Source organism: Haemaphysalis longicornis, unplaced genomic scaffold (genome assembly GCF_048455015.1).
Source record: "Haemaphysalis longicornis isolate Haplotype H1 unplaced genomic scaffold, Haemaphysalis longicornis Haplotype H1 scaffold_1, whole genome shotgun sequence".
NCBI lineage: Eukaryota > Metazoa > Arthropoda > Arachnida > Ixodida > Ixodidae > Haemaphysalis > Haemaphysalis longicornis.
The window spans coordinates 166491293-166505746 of NW_027526203.1; the positions used below are offsets into that span (position 1 = coordinate 166491293).

Consider the following 14454-nt stretch of genomic DNA (forward strand, 5'->3'; position numbering starts at 1 on the left):
GTGAGCTGTGGCTAGATTGTTAAATCTGCAAACAGCACAGTGAATCTGTCCATGCAGTGAGGCCAAATTCAAGCCAGTACCCACGGGAAAACGTTATCGCACATACATAACCGCTCACTCGCGCACACGACCGCAGCAACGCATGCTTGCGCTATCCATATAATAACGGGGACAGCAGTGGCCGCCTAAACAACCGCACATTATTCGGTGAGGCATTACCATATAATAAATTGCAAGAATACCTGTCCCCTGTGTGGTCACTAGGTAGAGCGCACTGTACGCGTATTTTGTGACCGAGGGCTGCTCTGCGAAGGTACAGTCATGAGCAAATGAAGCGAGGACACAAATATATGAACCAGAATGCAGAAATATCGCGGTTTCTTTGCACGCAAGTCAAACGACGCCTGGAAAAGTTGCAAAAGCAAAGTCGGGAAATGGGCCTTCCCAAATATAGCCATATTGCGCAATTATTGGGCCTTAGCGAACAGTATTTTTGCAATTTTGCATGTCCTGGTTCATATTTTCATGTTTGCGTTTTATTTGCTCATGATTGTACTCATTTTTCAGTCTTTATAACCGCCCACATGGGCTGGCAGCCGAGGGACAGCCGGAACACGGACGTAAAAAAGGTCAGCCGAGGGAACAAACTCGGAGAAGCGAACCTGCGGAAATCTGCAACTGCATCAAGTGTTCCCTCCTCTTAGCCTAAATGTGAGGGCCTTACACATAGCGTGGAATTTAAAGCACGTTCTTGACAATAACAAAATCAGAGGCACTATAGCTTGGTTCATCTGCTTTTACAATCGGTGCCCGTATAAGTAGAAAAACTGCACATAAAAGACAGGACTAGGGAAAAAGGGACAGTACGGGCGCAGGACACGCGCAGTTTTTCTGCTTATAAGATGAAGCACCTACTAGCCCAACAACATGCTGCACTGAATCAGTGCCCCGCAATGTATGACCGTGTTTATTACTAAAAATTCCAGAAGGGTATTTGTATCCTATTCATGAATATGCTATCCGATCCGACTATGTAGGTCACGAAGACAAAGCCAATGCCCAGGAGGAAATTCAACAGTCTTGCGACAAGTTGCTTACTGGAACAAATATTTAGCTGCAGTTTGCAGAAATTCGGTTGCTTCCGCGCTATATTGCCCAAAAGTATACTTCGCCTTGCGGCATTATCGATTCGTGCTTAAATTTTCTTTTTGGCAGCATCTGACTACGCGCAGTTCGCAGTTTTTCCAGCCCTTCGGGTTCGATGGCTGTTCGATTAACAACTAAAACGGGGCTGCGGATTTCGGCGCACGTTAAGTATCCCCAGATGGTCAAAATTAATACAGAGCCCTCCACTACGGCGTGCCTCATCGACTACGTTGCGTCGGCACGTTAAACCCTACAATCAATCAATCAATCAATCAATCAATCAATCAATCAATCAATCAATCAATCAATCAATCAATCAATCAATCAATCAATCAATCAATCAATCAATCAATCAATCAATCAATCAATCAATCAATCAATCAATCAATCAATCAATCAATCAATCAATCAATCAATCAATCAATCAATCAATCAATCTTTTCAAAATTAGAAATTCGAAACTTCCGTTTCGAACGTCTTTCATACATCCATGGTAAATATATTTGTGACATCCCAATTCACCGGGTGTCCCCCAAACACCCCTCCCTTACGCAGGAGTGGCTTTAAAATGTGGCGGCTGCGGTTGGTCGGTCGTATACACAATATGCCATATTTCGGCCTCTGGGAATCGGCGCTTGCTTTACGATTTATTTCCGTCGGTTCTTCTTCCCTTTCCCGCAGGCAGCAGCGAACCAACTACCGGCTGACCGGAGGAATTTGGTGATACCGAAGCGAGTGACCTTCCGCGAGAAAGGATCGCCCCGCGCCAAGCCCTGGGTGTACAGGTCGTTACGAGCGCCATACCTGGGCTGGCGGTATGCGGGGCCTGGCTCGGCGCCGCAAGAGGCAGCCGTCCGGTGACCTGCGCACACCCTGCCACGAGCACCGCCGCCGTGCACACTCATCGACTGCCCTGCACTATGCTCCCGCCGAATACTGTAGCACAACACTTTCGCGTGGGAACCCGCACCGGACGGGACCTGGCTACAGAATGCCTTTATGCAGCCTTTACCATTTAAATGTCATTTTGTAGTCCATGGCTACGAATTCTTCATCAGATCTCGAAAAATATTGCCCCCAAACGACATTTCCCAATCACCCTACGCCTGCTACCACCAAGGATGTACGATAGATGCGAATTAACCACTTTGAGCGATTTACTGGCTCTGCAATGGATGCCCGAAGCACGCCATATGGAACACAGCCTCGACCCCTCTAGACAAGGCCGTTGCGACCAAATTCTCGTAATAATAACACTCCCCATTGCAAGATGGGGCTTTAAGGCAACTCGCACACCAGGCGACTGGAATGGAGGTGATCCCTTTCCAGCTCGGCGGTCTACATTGCACCGATGCCATGCTCCCTCTATCTTGCACCTAGTCTCTCATTCCACTTGGAAATTGTCACGCAAGAGGTTGTTGGTTCACGTTCCGTTTTATTTTTTCTTTATGGTCACTGCTGACGCCAAAAACTTCGGCCCTTTCGCTGTCTGTTTACACCATTTCTCACCAGCCCATGTTTTCCTTCCGTAATATCTCTGTGCTTCAACTGGTGGCTTGTTTCGTAAGCGTTCACAGGTAATTGTGTCTGGGAGATTCGACTTGACATCTTCCGCACACCCGCTGCCAGCTGCAGCTCAGGAAGGAACCTCCTGACTTGCTCCTTGGAATGTGCAGAACTGAGTGCATGGTGCAATTTGACGCCAGGAGTAGCCTATTCACGCTTAACAGCCTCACGCAGTGGTTGCCCCGTATACGTCGGCCGCTCTCAGTATTTCCGCTTTACTTTTCATTTCGAATTGCTAACAGTGGAACAAGCGCTATATTTAATGCAGCGTCAGATGATTCCGTCGTACTTAGCCATGTTGGATAGGACACAAACGAAGGTGAGTGGCTCCAGTTCGCCCCGAAAGTCCAGTTACTGAGTGTAACGAGGCCGTAAAAGCTACCATGTGGACATCACTACAGTCTGCTTATCTAAGCTCGAGGCCACCGCGCTCCGCAGTCTAGCCAAAACACCGGCTGTAACAGTAGTTTCCTGATACCTAGCTATGGCTAACTTGGGCTGTTGCTAAGGCAAATTCAACTAAGCCAAATCAATCAATCAATCAATCAATCAATCAATCAATCAATCAATCAATCAATCAAAGGCTAAATCAGAGTTTAGAGTGATCGTTTTTGTGACCGGTTTTTGTGCATCAAATCGGTCGTCCACCCGATTATAATCTAACGGGAGCTTCGGCCAGCGGTTTACGCTACGAAGGAGGCGCGGAGAAATTTATTCACTGTCAGTAACTGCACTTCCACCCCAGGGCTTTATGTGTATAGGCGGTGTTTAATTCCGCGCATAAATGTACAGTGGCAAAACAGATCCAAGCCACCGCCGCGAGACAAAAAGGTTCTTTGGGTCCCTTACCACTCGTCTAGTGTACACGTGTTCCCAATAGTAACGACAGCCGCGGTGAGAGAAAAGAAATGAAATTTAAGAAAAACAGCGCAGAAATTTTTAATTTGGGCTGGTTGTAAGGCGCAGAATGTCTAGTCATTTTTGGAGCGTTGTTGTGTATCAAAATACATTTCTTTTACTAACCATGAAGACCTTTCTCTTTTGTTTCCGATCAGCACTGACGCAGGAACAAAAAGTGAGGAGTTTTTTTTTTTTTTTTTTTTTTTGAAAATGAGTCAAATCCACCTAAACAGAATTGGCGAAAAAAAAAGCGCAACTTTAATTCCGTTCCTAAATGCAGCGCTGTCAAACCTATTGCATGATATTTTTCATGTCTGCTAGGGGATGTTTAGAGGCACAAGTAATGTAGAATTGAAGCAAATAATTAATTACCAGTTATTTATTTACTATTTCCAGAGTCTTGATTCGGGCTGATAGGAGGGATCTCACAAGGAGGCTTTCATGTTTCTTACATAACGTAACGCCAAAGGCTCCCTTCCATTGGGAAAATGGTTTTGGCTCATTTTGACTCGTGCCACAAAAGGATCTGGCCCATTTTCGATACGAAATAGGATTTGAGTGCACGTTTGCCGGGAGTTATATGGCCTACTTCGTTGCAACCACTTTTATAGGAGAAGGTTGCCGAGTTTTTGTTTGTAAGGAAGGGGCATATGTTTCTCTCCTGTCCAGTCCGTTCCGTCTATTGCGCTGCCCTTTTCTTGCTAAGATATGCTCCAACCAGGCCAAGTTTCAACTCTTCGGACTTTTTGTTTTCACTACTGTATTATCTGACTTACTTCCAGTTTGTGGATTTGACACGTTCGAAAACAAAAAACTGCTCATATGCTTCTCTTGAGTTCATACTTTCACAAGTCCCGTCCACAATGAACCTGCTTTATAGTAAATGGGTAATCTCTTTCTTTTAGCGGCCGAGTCACGTTAGAAAGATAATCTTAAGCTCTACTTCGCTTCTTAATATAATATATTGGACAGCGCTGATCCCTGAGTACTCCACAGCAAATTCAAGCAAAGAAACTAAATTTCAGCAAAGTTCGGATCATCTAAAGGAATGGGAATGCTGGGTTGATATTTTATAGGCGCAAGGCGAACAATATTCGATGTAAGAAAATTTTCGAATAAAATAGAACAAGCAATTTTCACATCTTAGCTTGTAAACACTGGTTATGGTGTTCTCTCAAAGCTGAACCGGGCTCAGAGACGGTGAAATTCAGTGTGATGGAAAACCAGTCAATATAAAACGCGTAGTCCCCCAGAATAGAAAAAGTTCAGATGTAGAGACGCGCATAAAAGATGTTCCTAACACGGTAGAAATGGGTGACTTTCTTTCTTTTTTCTCACAAGAAAACAGACGATTCGATTAGTGCCATCATTTTTCTAACCCACATGATTTCCTCAATAAGCTTTTACTCATCTTATTTTTATTACACGTATAATAAAGTTGTCGATCAGTATTACCCATTGAACTGCTGCTGTTGTATGCTTTAGTTAAACGTAAAGCTCTGTTTAAACCGCCCAAAACCAAAGAAAATAACGAGAGTTTCATATTAGCACTCACGAACTGGGCCAAAGGTTTTGCTGACGCAATGGGTGTACGAGGGAAGCGATGATGCCATTCCCGTATCAGTCGCATGACCTTACACATCGCGTGGCATTTGCATATGGGCGTGGGAGTATCGGAATTTCTGCGGACTGCAAGTAAGTGGTAAGTGCACACTCGTTGAAGTGTACGACAACTGACGAACCCGCCAACGTTTCACATGATCTCCTGGTTGGTAGTACGCGATCGCAACAGTTGAACACTCGGGTCAAGTAAACGCTCGGAGCTCATACTCCGCTTGTGGCATAGATCCATACAAAAACATATTCACTCGGTTGTTGCGCGTCTATTGTGCTAGTAATGTTACCATCAAATATCTGAGTCCCCATATCCGCTCGAGAAATGGTCTGCATAACGGTAGCGTTAAGTCGTTGTGCAAAAAACCTACATTTTTGTGGTCGTCGAAAAATGTAGTAATACCTGTCGTGTTGCTATGACGTTGTAATTACCCCAGGAGCGAAAGCCGAATCTGGATTTAAGAGTTTGTCTGTAGCGTTGGAAATCCCAAATTAAAGGCGGGGTACTGCACTTAGAGGGGCACTCTATTCCCGGTGACTAAAGACGCAGCCGTGGTAACTGAGCACTGCCTCTACGCTCATCGGCGCTGAGAAAACAGGTGGCGCTGCGATCGTTATAGTGCTGCAGGAAGCCTGCCGTTGGGGAATCCAGTATTGCAGAAGCACTTCGTTTTGGTTTCTTTAGCGCTGTAAGCACGACAAGACCGTATAATTTACAAGCTATGCATTTCGTTCTTGAAATGAACGGTTTTAGAGCTGCCAATACAAGTGTTTCTGGTACCCGGCTCGTACAGTGGGAAAAACTTGCAAGCCTATCAAAGTGCGCGGGACTGCGAGACACACAGGAAAAGCCCTTATCAAAAAAAAAAAAAAACGCGACTTTTCCATAACACCCGCCACTGCATCTTCTGTCACTTCCTGCATTGTGGTAGAAAACACGGCGTCCTCGTGACAACACCGTGGAAGCGACTGAGCGCAAAGCGTACGCGGTTGGGTGGAAATATGTCATATTGCTCCAGTGTCAGAGCCCGTCAGATTTTTTTGATTTTCCTCTGTGAATAGGTACCATCACTTACGAAGCTGCCGGCATCGCAGACGCGCGTGCGGTTATTTTTGTACCAGTTCCCTCTACCGGACAGTTTTTCACTTATGGCTCGAGGGGGCGCCACATGTTATTAAGACAGGAAGTTTTGAGGCATAGCATTTGCCCCTCATGGGCCAATTGAAGCTACGGAAGGTCTTCTCTGTAAAACAAACAAGCCGAATAACATAAATAAGCATAAGCAAGCAGAATAACACAAATAAGATAAGCAAGCAGAATAACATAAATAAGATTATCGCCGTGTACAAAAAACTCAGCCCAAAATTCTACCAGCTACCCTGGTCGCGTTTCTTCATACATTCGTATATTATAATATCAGGCTCCTTAGTGTTGTAGTATTGCACTGAGTACGCAGGAAACGGCGCGGAGAACTTGGCTTTCGCGCCATCTATTCAAGGAACGCAGTGCGCGATAGTTTCTTCCACTGGATGCATTAAAAAACTGAAATTGGGCTTGCACAGACACGTATAGCTGGCTTCTCAGCAATACACAACAAATTGGCAAACGCGTGTTTGTAAACTTTAAAGTTGAGCAATCCTTGATAAAAACTTCTACGGATCCTGGCTATTTAACGCTAGAATTTTTCAGTCTAAAAATTACCGCGTTTGCAACATTCGCCTGGGGCAAACGTCCCCAGCAATGTAGTAAAACAAAACAAAGAAAGCAGGTGACGCAAATATCCCCACTCGATTTTAAGACGTAGGATATTTTAAGACGTAGAACGTAGGATTTAGGACGTAAGATATTTGGTGTCGCCGGGTTTTTTAGTGCTGCGGATCAGTGAATGTTCGGCCTGTTATTTTATCGTAAAATCAACAGCTAGTCCTCGCTAATTTGCTGCCCGAATAGATCATTATCTGTAATTACATTCATGGTCGCTAATTTTTTCTGGACATCGGTCTTATGCTTAAACCTTTCTTGGTGCCTGAGCCTTGAAAGTTTGAGTAGGACTACAGAGAGGGAGCTTCCAAAAGTGCGCGCTGCGCATCCTTTTCTTTTAAGGATGACTCGGAACGAGCTGCCCGACTAAGAACGAGTGGTAGACTTCGAGCGTTTGTGTCACGCCAGGAAAGGAATCCAAGCGCCGACAGCTTCATAATGCGGAATGCGGCATCTTCTCATTAACTAGATTCCGACACGACAACCCGTACTGAAACACGCATCCTCGCTGTGTTTCATCCGTGAGTACACATGCAACCCGCCGACGAACGGTCGTGTCTCAGTCAGCCCACATGACTCCATGGGCATCTATGACCTGATCATAGCTGCATTGTTCTTATGGTTGTTCTTTTAAACGCCACCAATTTATTTTAAGTTCGTTGTTCTCCCACGATTAAGGCGTGGGATCTTTACGAACCAACGTGCTGAACACCGTGCTCTTGAAGTACAGCCATGGCCAAAAAATGCGGAGGCCAATATTTATCAGAACGGGCTAAACTAAAGAACGGCGTCTGTTGAAATGAACAACTAAGTTCGAGTCAATTTAATACGCATAATGATCGCATTTTGCCACTAAAGGAGTTATTAAGCCTTTCCAATAATTTAATTGCTTGATACAGCTCTATATTGGTGTAGGCCGGTGTTTATTTGTTTTTTGTGCGTCTGTATTTTTTACGCTTCACTTTCACTTGAATAAATGTATCACCACCACCACCACCACCACCACCACCACTGAGGAGTCAGGGTAGAATCTATGCCAGCAGTCGTGAAAACCACTGAGCTTGCCATGCACAGAAATCTCTCGAAGCGGCTTGCTATCCCTCGACACAGGTTAAAGCTGCCTAAGAAAAAGAAAATATCTCTCCAGTGTTCTCATCTTGAAGGTTTTCGCTAACCGCTTTACCGAGGCTTCTGCGACTGACCATATTAGGTTAATATTCCAGGGAAGTGACGTAAAAACGTTTTTTTAGATGCTTTATGCATCAAGTCACTGCCTGAACTACGCAAGGTCGATTAGGAACATTGGTTTACAACGCTGCAGGAGAAACGAAATGGTCCTACTGTGTGAATGAACTTGTGGCCAAAAAAAAAAGCTTAACTCTTCATCAGATACAAACGTAAGTGAAATGGGTTCGTTGAACGTTCGTAGCCAGAGACATTATTTTTTGCGGCACTCTTCGAGTGACAGGAAGTATAAAGGAGAGACGAAACGGTAGGTCACGCACGAAAAATCGTGTTAGCAGAAGAAGGCGCTGACGAATCCTCAGAAGCTGAACGCAGTTCGCAGCTGATTCAGTCGGTATGACTTAAGATATGGTAGTGACAGCGTAAGACAAGGACGAAGAAAAGGCGACTGAGCGCGAGTGTTCTCCTTCTATTCCTGCCCCGTTCTTGTTGATCCGCTGTTAATGTATTCCGTTCTCATGAATGCTACCACGACTCTCATTTTTTTCGAGAAGCCATTGACCCGAGGTGACATTTCTCAATATTCGTAAAACATTGGTCTTCAACATTCCGGATACGATACTCTCGAGGACGAGAACATTCCTGCTGTTATTTCGGAGAGTCACCATTTTTGTACTCATGTAAGAGACCTTTATTAAGAGTGTCATCCCCCTGACGTCACTGTAAGGCTGCGATGTACCACGAAATCTGGGCCTTTTTTTTAAAAGCCACCTTGCTGTTGCTGCCTATTATCTGTCTCAGCTTGTTTCTCTCTCTTTGCGAACAACTTGCCACACCCGGCGCTTTTACTCAAGCTTTTCTTTTATTATCTTTTACGCAATATATTTTGTACCCCTAGAATGGCGAGATCTGTTAGCGCTGCTCAGTTCTCGGCTCATATAGCTTCGTGCAGCTGATTTTGCGTGCACGGCTGCTCCCTGACCTTCACTTTTCGCCAGGCCTGTTTAGTATACATAGCTAAACATTTCTACGTTGCGGCAACTGAGAAGGAAGACTGCCGACGCAGTGACGTGTTCGCTTGTGTTTTCCTATTTTTTATTGCAGGCAATTTGTTTACAAAAAACTGAGAACACACATGCTTGTCAGAGAGGGCTTGCTTGAATACGCCTCACAACTGTCTTCCCGAATGCCTTTAGTTTTGCTGTTAGTCTATTCCCTGCGGGAGTGTTTTTAGTCTTTGCAACGCACGCTTGTTGTGCCACTTGTCTTCTTTTAATTTATTCATGTTCTGGTACATTCACAAACGTATCCTAATCGTAGGTGAAAGCAACGTAATTGCTTCGTTCCTGTTCTAGACTGGCTGCTGCTCTACGGCAATTTTGTGCCTGCATGGGAATTTTGAGGCCCATGAAGCACGACCAAGTGTTCAAAGGACGCCGAGAATGTTCGGCGGTAGATGAACGCTTCGGTGCTTTTTCTTCGCTACAGCAGACTGGAGACGGTATTCGCACGATGACGCCGAGTGCCAAGATCATCCCGACTTAGAGGTTCACGAGTTCTGATATCATTTGGCCTCAACCCGCCGTGGTGGCTCAGTGGCTAAGGCGTTGTGCTGCTGAACCCATGGATACCTGTTCGATTCCCGACCGCGGCGGCCGCTTTTCTGGTGGAGGCCAAAAGCGAAACGCCCATGTGTTCGAGATTTTCGCGCATGTTAAAGATCCCCAGGTGGTCCAAATTAATCCGGAGCCTTCCACTACGCCGCGCCTCATAGCCTGTGTAGCGTCGGCGCGTTAAACCTCATAATCAAATAATTGCTCAAGTCATTTGACCTGAAAATTACAACCATGCAGGTAGAGCGATGCCAGATGACAGCCTTGGTAACAAAAGCTGCTTCAAGCATAGGTGCGCTTATCTGTTGCTCCTATCAGCAGGTAAAGGCTTGTATTCGCTAGGCTGCTGAACAGCAGGCACCAGCCAAAGAGTCACTGTAGACGCTGCCGATGTTTCTGTGCTTCGTATGGCCGGGCGCATGAAGGGGGTATTTGGCGTCTCTGAATAGCACAGCAGGCTTTCATGCCGGAATTATTCTTAAAGCCTTAGCTATATAGCGCACACCAACCTCAACAGGTTTGTAGGTTCGATCTGCCTACGTTTGCCTAACAGTTGCGAATAGGAGTCGTTGGGAAAGCCCTCGAGGCGATGGTGGCAAGGCAGCGTAGGCGGGTGCAGCTCGCAGAGTGAGGACAATTTGGGAAAATCAACAGGTGGCTTGATTTTCCCTTTTCTCGTGGTTTTATTCGGACAAGAAACGGAAAGGGGGTCGCAGAAACGCAATTGCGTTGTCAGATGAGCGATCCGCAGACATTTCCTAATTTCTGGAGGGAGAGGGTACGACGAAGTGACGCGGCACTGTTATTGTATAAAAATTTCACTCTGCAAGCGCCACAAAAATGGTGAACCAAACATGACGTTTACGGTTCGTTTGAGGCGCCTCAAGGGAAGTAATTGCAATAGGGCCTGCATAAGCGAAAAGTAATCCCTTCAACGCGCTTGCCTAAGATGTAGTTAGCCGTTTTTCAGGCTATTTTTTCGGAGTTTTTGTAGTATCGAGGCGCCCATTTGACAATCCGCATTTTCGTCTGTGGCCTGGACGCTGGGTTGGAGACATCGCTCCGCACCTGGTCATTTGGTGATCGTCTCGGTTCCATCGCTCGCGACGCTGCACACGAAGAGGCGGGATCGAACTCCTCATTCGTCCCGGGCATTTTCCATGCGGCATTGAAAGCGTCAGCGTTGTATCCCAGAGTACGGTTATGCTCTGCCCTGAACACAGACAGCAGTTCTTTTCACTTGCTCGCAGCCTACGGTTGCGACACGATAGCCATGGGGGCCTTGTGCATTCGATTTGTAAATTAATGTTATGTTTTTATTTCTACGTTAAAAGTTTCTCTAGGTGAGCTATAGGTATCCTGCATTGTCCAACCTGTATGGAACTTTCAACGGCGGTATCTATTATTGTTTATTTCGTGCGATAGTTTCTTAAATGTTGAAACATCACACTGAATTGTTAAGAGACTTGATAATACGTGTCCAGATATACGTATATTATTGTTTTGGGGCTAGGACACACTGTGAGCTTTTGTGTTAGCCGCCACTTTCGGTATGAATGTTTTATTGGCCATTAAAAGATGGCCGAAGTTAAGTTCGTAACGCTGTAATCTTTGTTTTTAGCTTAATTCCACTTAGAAATAGCGTGGAATGTTTTTAGTTCTGTTCAAGGTTGGTTTCATTTGTTTTTGTTCGCAAGTTGTGTTACAGCGTACGTTAGAACACCGGACGTGCACAGAAATGGCACCGCGCCGCAGGTTTTGTCTCGCTTCCGGTGTTCCTTGAAAGCTATAATAAAGATTGCTATTTGCTTTCTCTTGTTTGTCCTTGCGCCTTTCAACGCCCTGGAAATCGGTCACCTTCCCCCACTTAACTTGAGTGTTGTCAAATAAAAGGTAAGAATATGCCCAAAAGGTGGCTCTCATTTCATTATTCGTAGCCATTGTCACACCTTGGAGGGGGAAACAGCACATCATCTAGCCCATTCCTGCGCAGTTTAAACATATCTGTTACCTACAAAATAAGTCTCAAACTGAGTTGTGCTGCCAATTTACACGGCCTGAAACCTTGAATGGCGGTTGATGAAACGACGCAGATTCAGAGAAAGCAAAATGGATTTGTCTGTATATTTGTGGTTGTCTTCAAACTCTGAAATTCTACCTAGTACTGACTCTTACTAGCAAAAGGTGATTCCCGTTCCTTAAAGAAATTTAAAGTGAATTTTAAACATTGTCCAACTAGAACGCATGGGCCTATTTACTTTTTTTCAACCAATTTACAGGCATTTAAACGAGAAGAAGAGTGTTCGAGAGTGTCGCCGCACTTGACTCATATTTCCCGCCGATGTGCTGGCGTCGGCTAGGACGTCACAATGGCCAGTCCGCGAGGCCACATATACGGATTGTTACCGCGTTTAACCTTAAGTCTGCTCCATAAGAAAAGTCAATAATCCCCATGAAATGAGTGACAATCAAAGTTTGAATGCTGGAATAACGAAAACCCCATTGCAAAAATGACGCAATTGAAACTAGTCGGTGAGGCGTCCGCAATGTTTTCTGCTCTTTTGCGCATTAAAAATACGCAGATGTTCCTTACTTAAATACTTAAATAACGAATTTCATGGCCTAAACTGCCCAATGCAGCCACAGACAAGACTTCTTTAAAAATGGTACAGCTAAGTTCTGCATTTCGTTTTAAACCGGTTTTACCAGGTTCCTAAACGATCCACTAATTAAGCGACATCACTGCGGCTGGTCTGCTAGCTAGTTTATGACAACAGAGAATTAAAACGTTGACCAAGCCATATTGCTGAACTAATAGACATTTCTGCTCCCTCACGGTAACCTTGTTCACATGGTTGGGCAACAATGGGGGACCTGAAACGTATTTTAATACAGTAAAATATTTTTGTAGTCGTTTGTTTTCCCTGTTGTGACGACCCATACTTCTAAGGAGGGATTCTGTAGACGCTTTATTTAATACTTGTACCCTCAGTGGCTTTCAACTAATTAAAAAAATTAATTGTTCACGGAAGGGACACTTCTATAAAATAGCTTCTTACCCCAGCTTCCACCTATCTATTCTGATTTACACATGGGATCTGGAAGACGTCGTTGCTGCAAGAATCCGGGGTATGCAGATGAAATGAAGATCGAAGAACAACTGCGTGAGTAAGTAATCACTCTTATATGACAAGGTTCGTTACCTAGGAGCCGAAAATAACTTAAACAACTTTACTGAGGTGGAACATCTAAGAGTGAAAAAACAGGAAACCAAGAACTAGAACAAGCCTATGTACTTGGAAAAGGGTGGAGCTTCATCGCACGAAAGAGCAAAACACAAGAATTACGCTGACTTCGCGCACAAAAGTGGCTGCCGCGCGACGCCAAAATTGTTATAATTTGCATGGGCGGATTCTTCCTGTGGGAAATTCAGCCGGTAGACAATACGAAAGAAGTCATCTTGACGCGAGTCGAAAAAGAAGAACGAAAAGAAAAGAATAAGAAGACAGCCAAAACCCGACCCTTCAAATACTGTTCGCTCCTGCTAGCAGGAAATGCAGTTTGCCGGCAGAAGATCCCACTCAACACGAAAAAGCGCTGACCATCGACAAGGAACCACCAGGAAAAGAAGAACTGAACGACAGCTTTCTGCGTGAAGAACAAGACGTGTCGAACAGCGCGACTGTAAGCGGCCTAATAAGTCATTTTGTCGACTAATGTTACGCATCCACACAGGTACTTGGGTGACGACAGTTGGGCGCAATAATTTACCTGTATGTCGCCTGTATTGCCTTTATAAAGATATTTAAAGACAGTAATGGGAGTAGCTGCGGCCGAGCGCTGGAATCCTTCGTGACAGCACGAACTTGTAAGCAGACCCAAAGCATCATTTCGCTTCTCCGAAGTGTCCTCGTTGTTTTCAACCACCTTTGCTGAACTGAAGGAGGTGGTATGCGACAGGACACGTCATTAGCATAATCAAAACACCGGTTTGAAAAGAAAACGCGAGGCTACTGAATATTTAGTGCATGATTCGGCCTTGCATAGTTAGGTTGGAAAATTTAGCTTATCTTGATATGTTAGTTCACGTTTGCGTATAAAAGAACAAATGGGTCGTTAAATTGTCTGGAAAGCCTTAACCGGTTTGTGTTAAGGCAGAAAAGAACGTGGAGGTGCAAATAGCCTAGAAGCTAACCAAATCAAAGCTTATCGGCAACCGTTTTAAGAAAACTGTTTTGGCGTGCAGAAATGGCAAGTGGTTGCCAGGAAACAATACAGTGTGGCTTCCCCATTTCTTGAAATTGGGCTTTGTGTACGGCTGTAAGCGACGTCATATATCCCGGAAAACGTTGTTTTCCTAGTTACAAGGTACTCTTCCTTCCCACTCATTTTAAATGACTTTCTGATTGAGAGGATTCCCTTGAAGGATACCGTTTCCCGACTATGATCTATAAGCGTATGGCAGCTGTTGTTGCCGTTGACAAAAATTAAATTGGGGAATATCTTCTTGGGCGCATTTGAAAAAGCCGCTGCTTCTGGCCACCACTGATCCTCGCAGTGCACGATCTCATTCAGTCGGTTTAACGGTAACAGGAGGGAAATCTGGGACACCTGATTCGGCATCATTTTTGACAGCGCGAAAGGACGAGACGAGACGGAGAATACACA

The 14454-nt window shown here is 44.9% G+C and overlaps 1 protein-coding gene across 2 annotated transcripts in view; it reads left to right on the forward strand.

Annotated features, from left to right (window-relative positions):
* Positions 1-11600, forward strand: part of LOC144139011 (uncharacterized) — a 127164-nt gene extending 115564 nt beyond the window's left edge. For both annotated transcript variants that reach the window (XM_077671513.1, XM_077671518.1), the window contains exon 3: positions 1828-11600. In XM_077671513.1, the coding sequence (XP_077527639.1) occupies positions 1828-2007 (180 nt within the window). In that variant the 3' untranslated portion in view covers positions 2008-11600. The remainder of the gene's footprint in view (positions 1-1827) is intronic.
* Positions 11601-14454: the final 2854 nt, after the last annotated feature.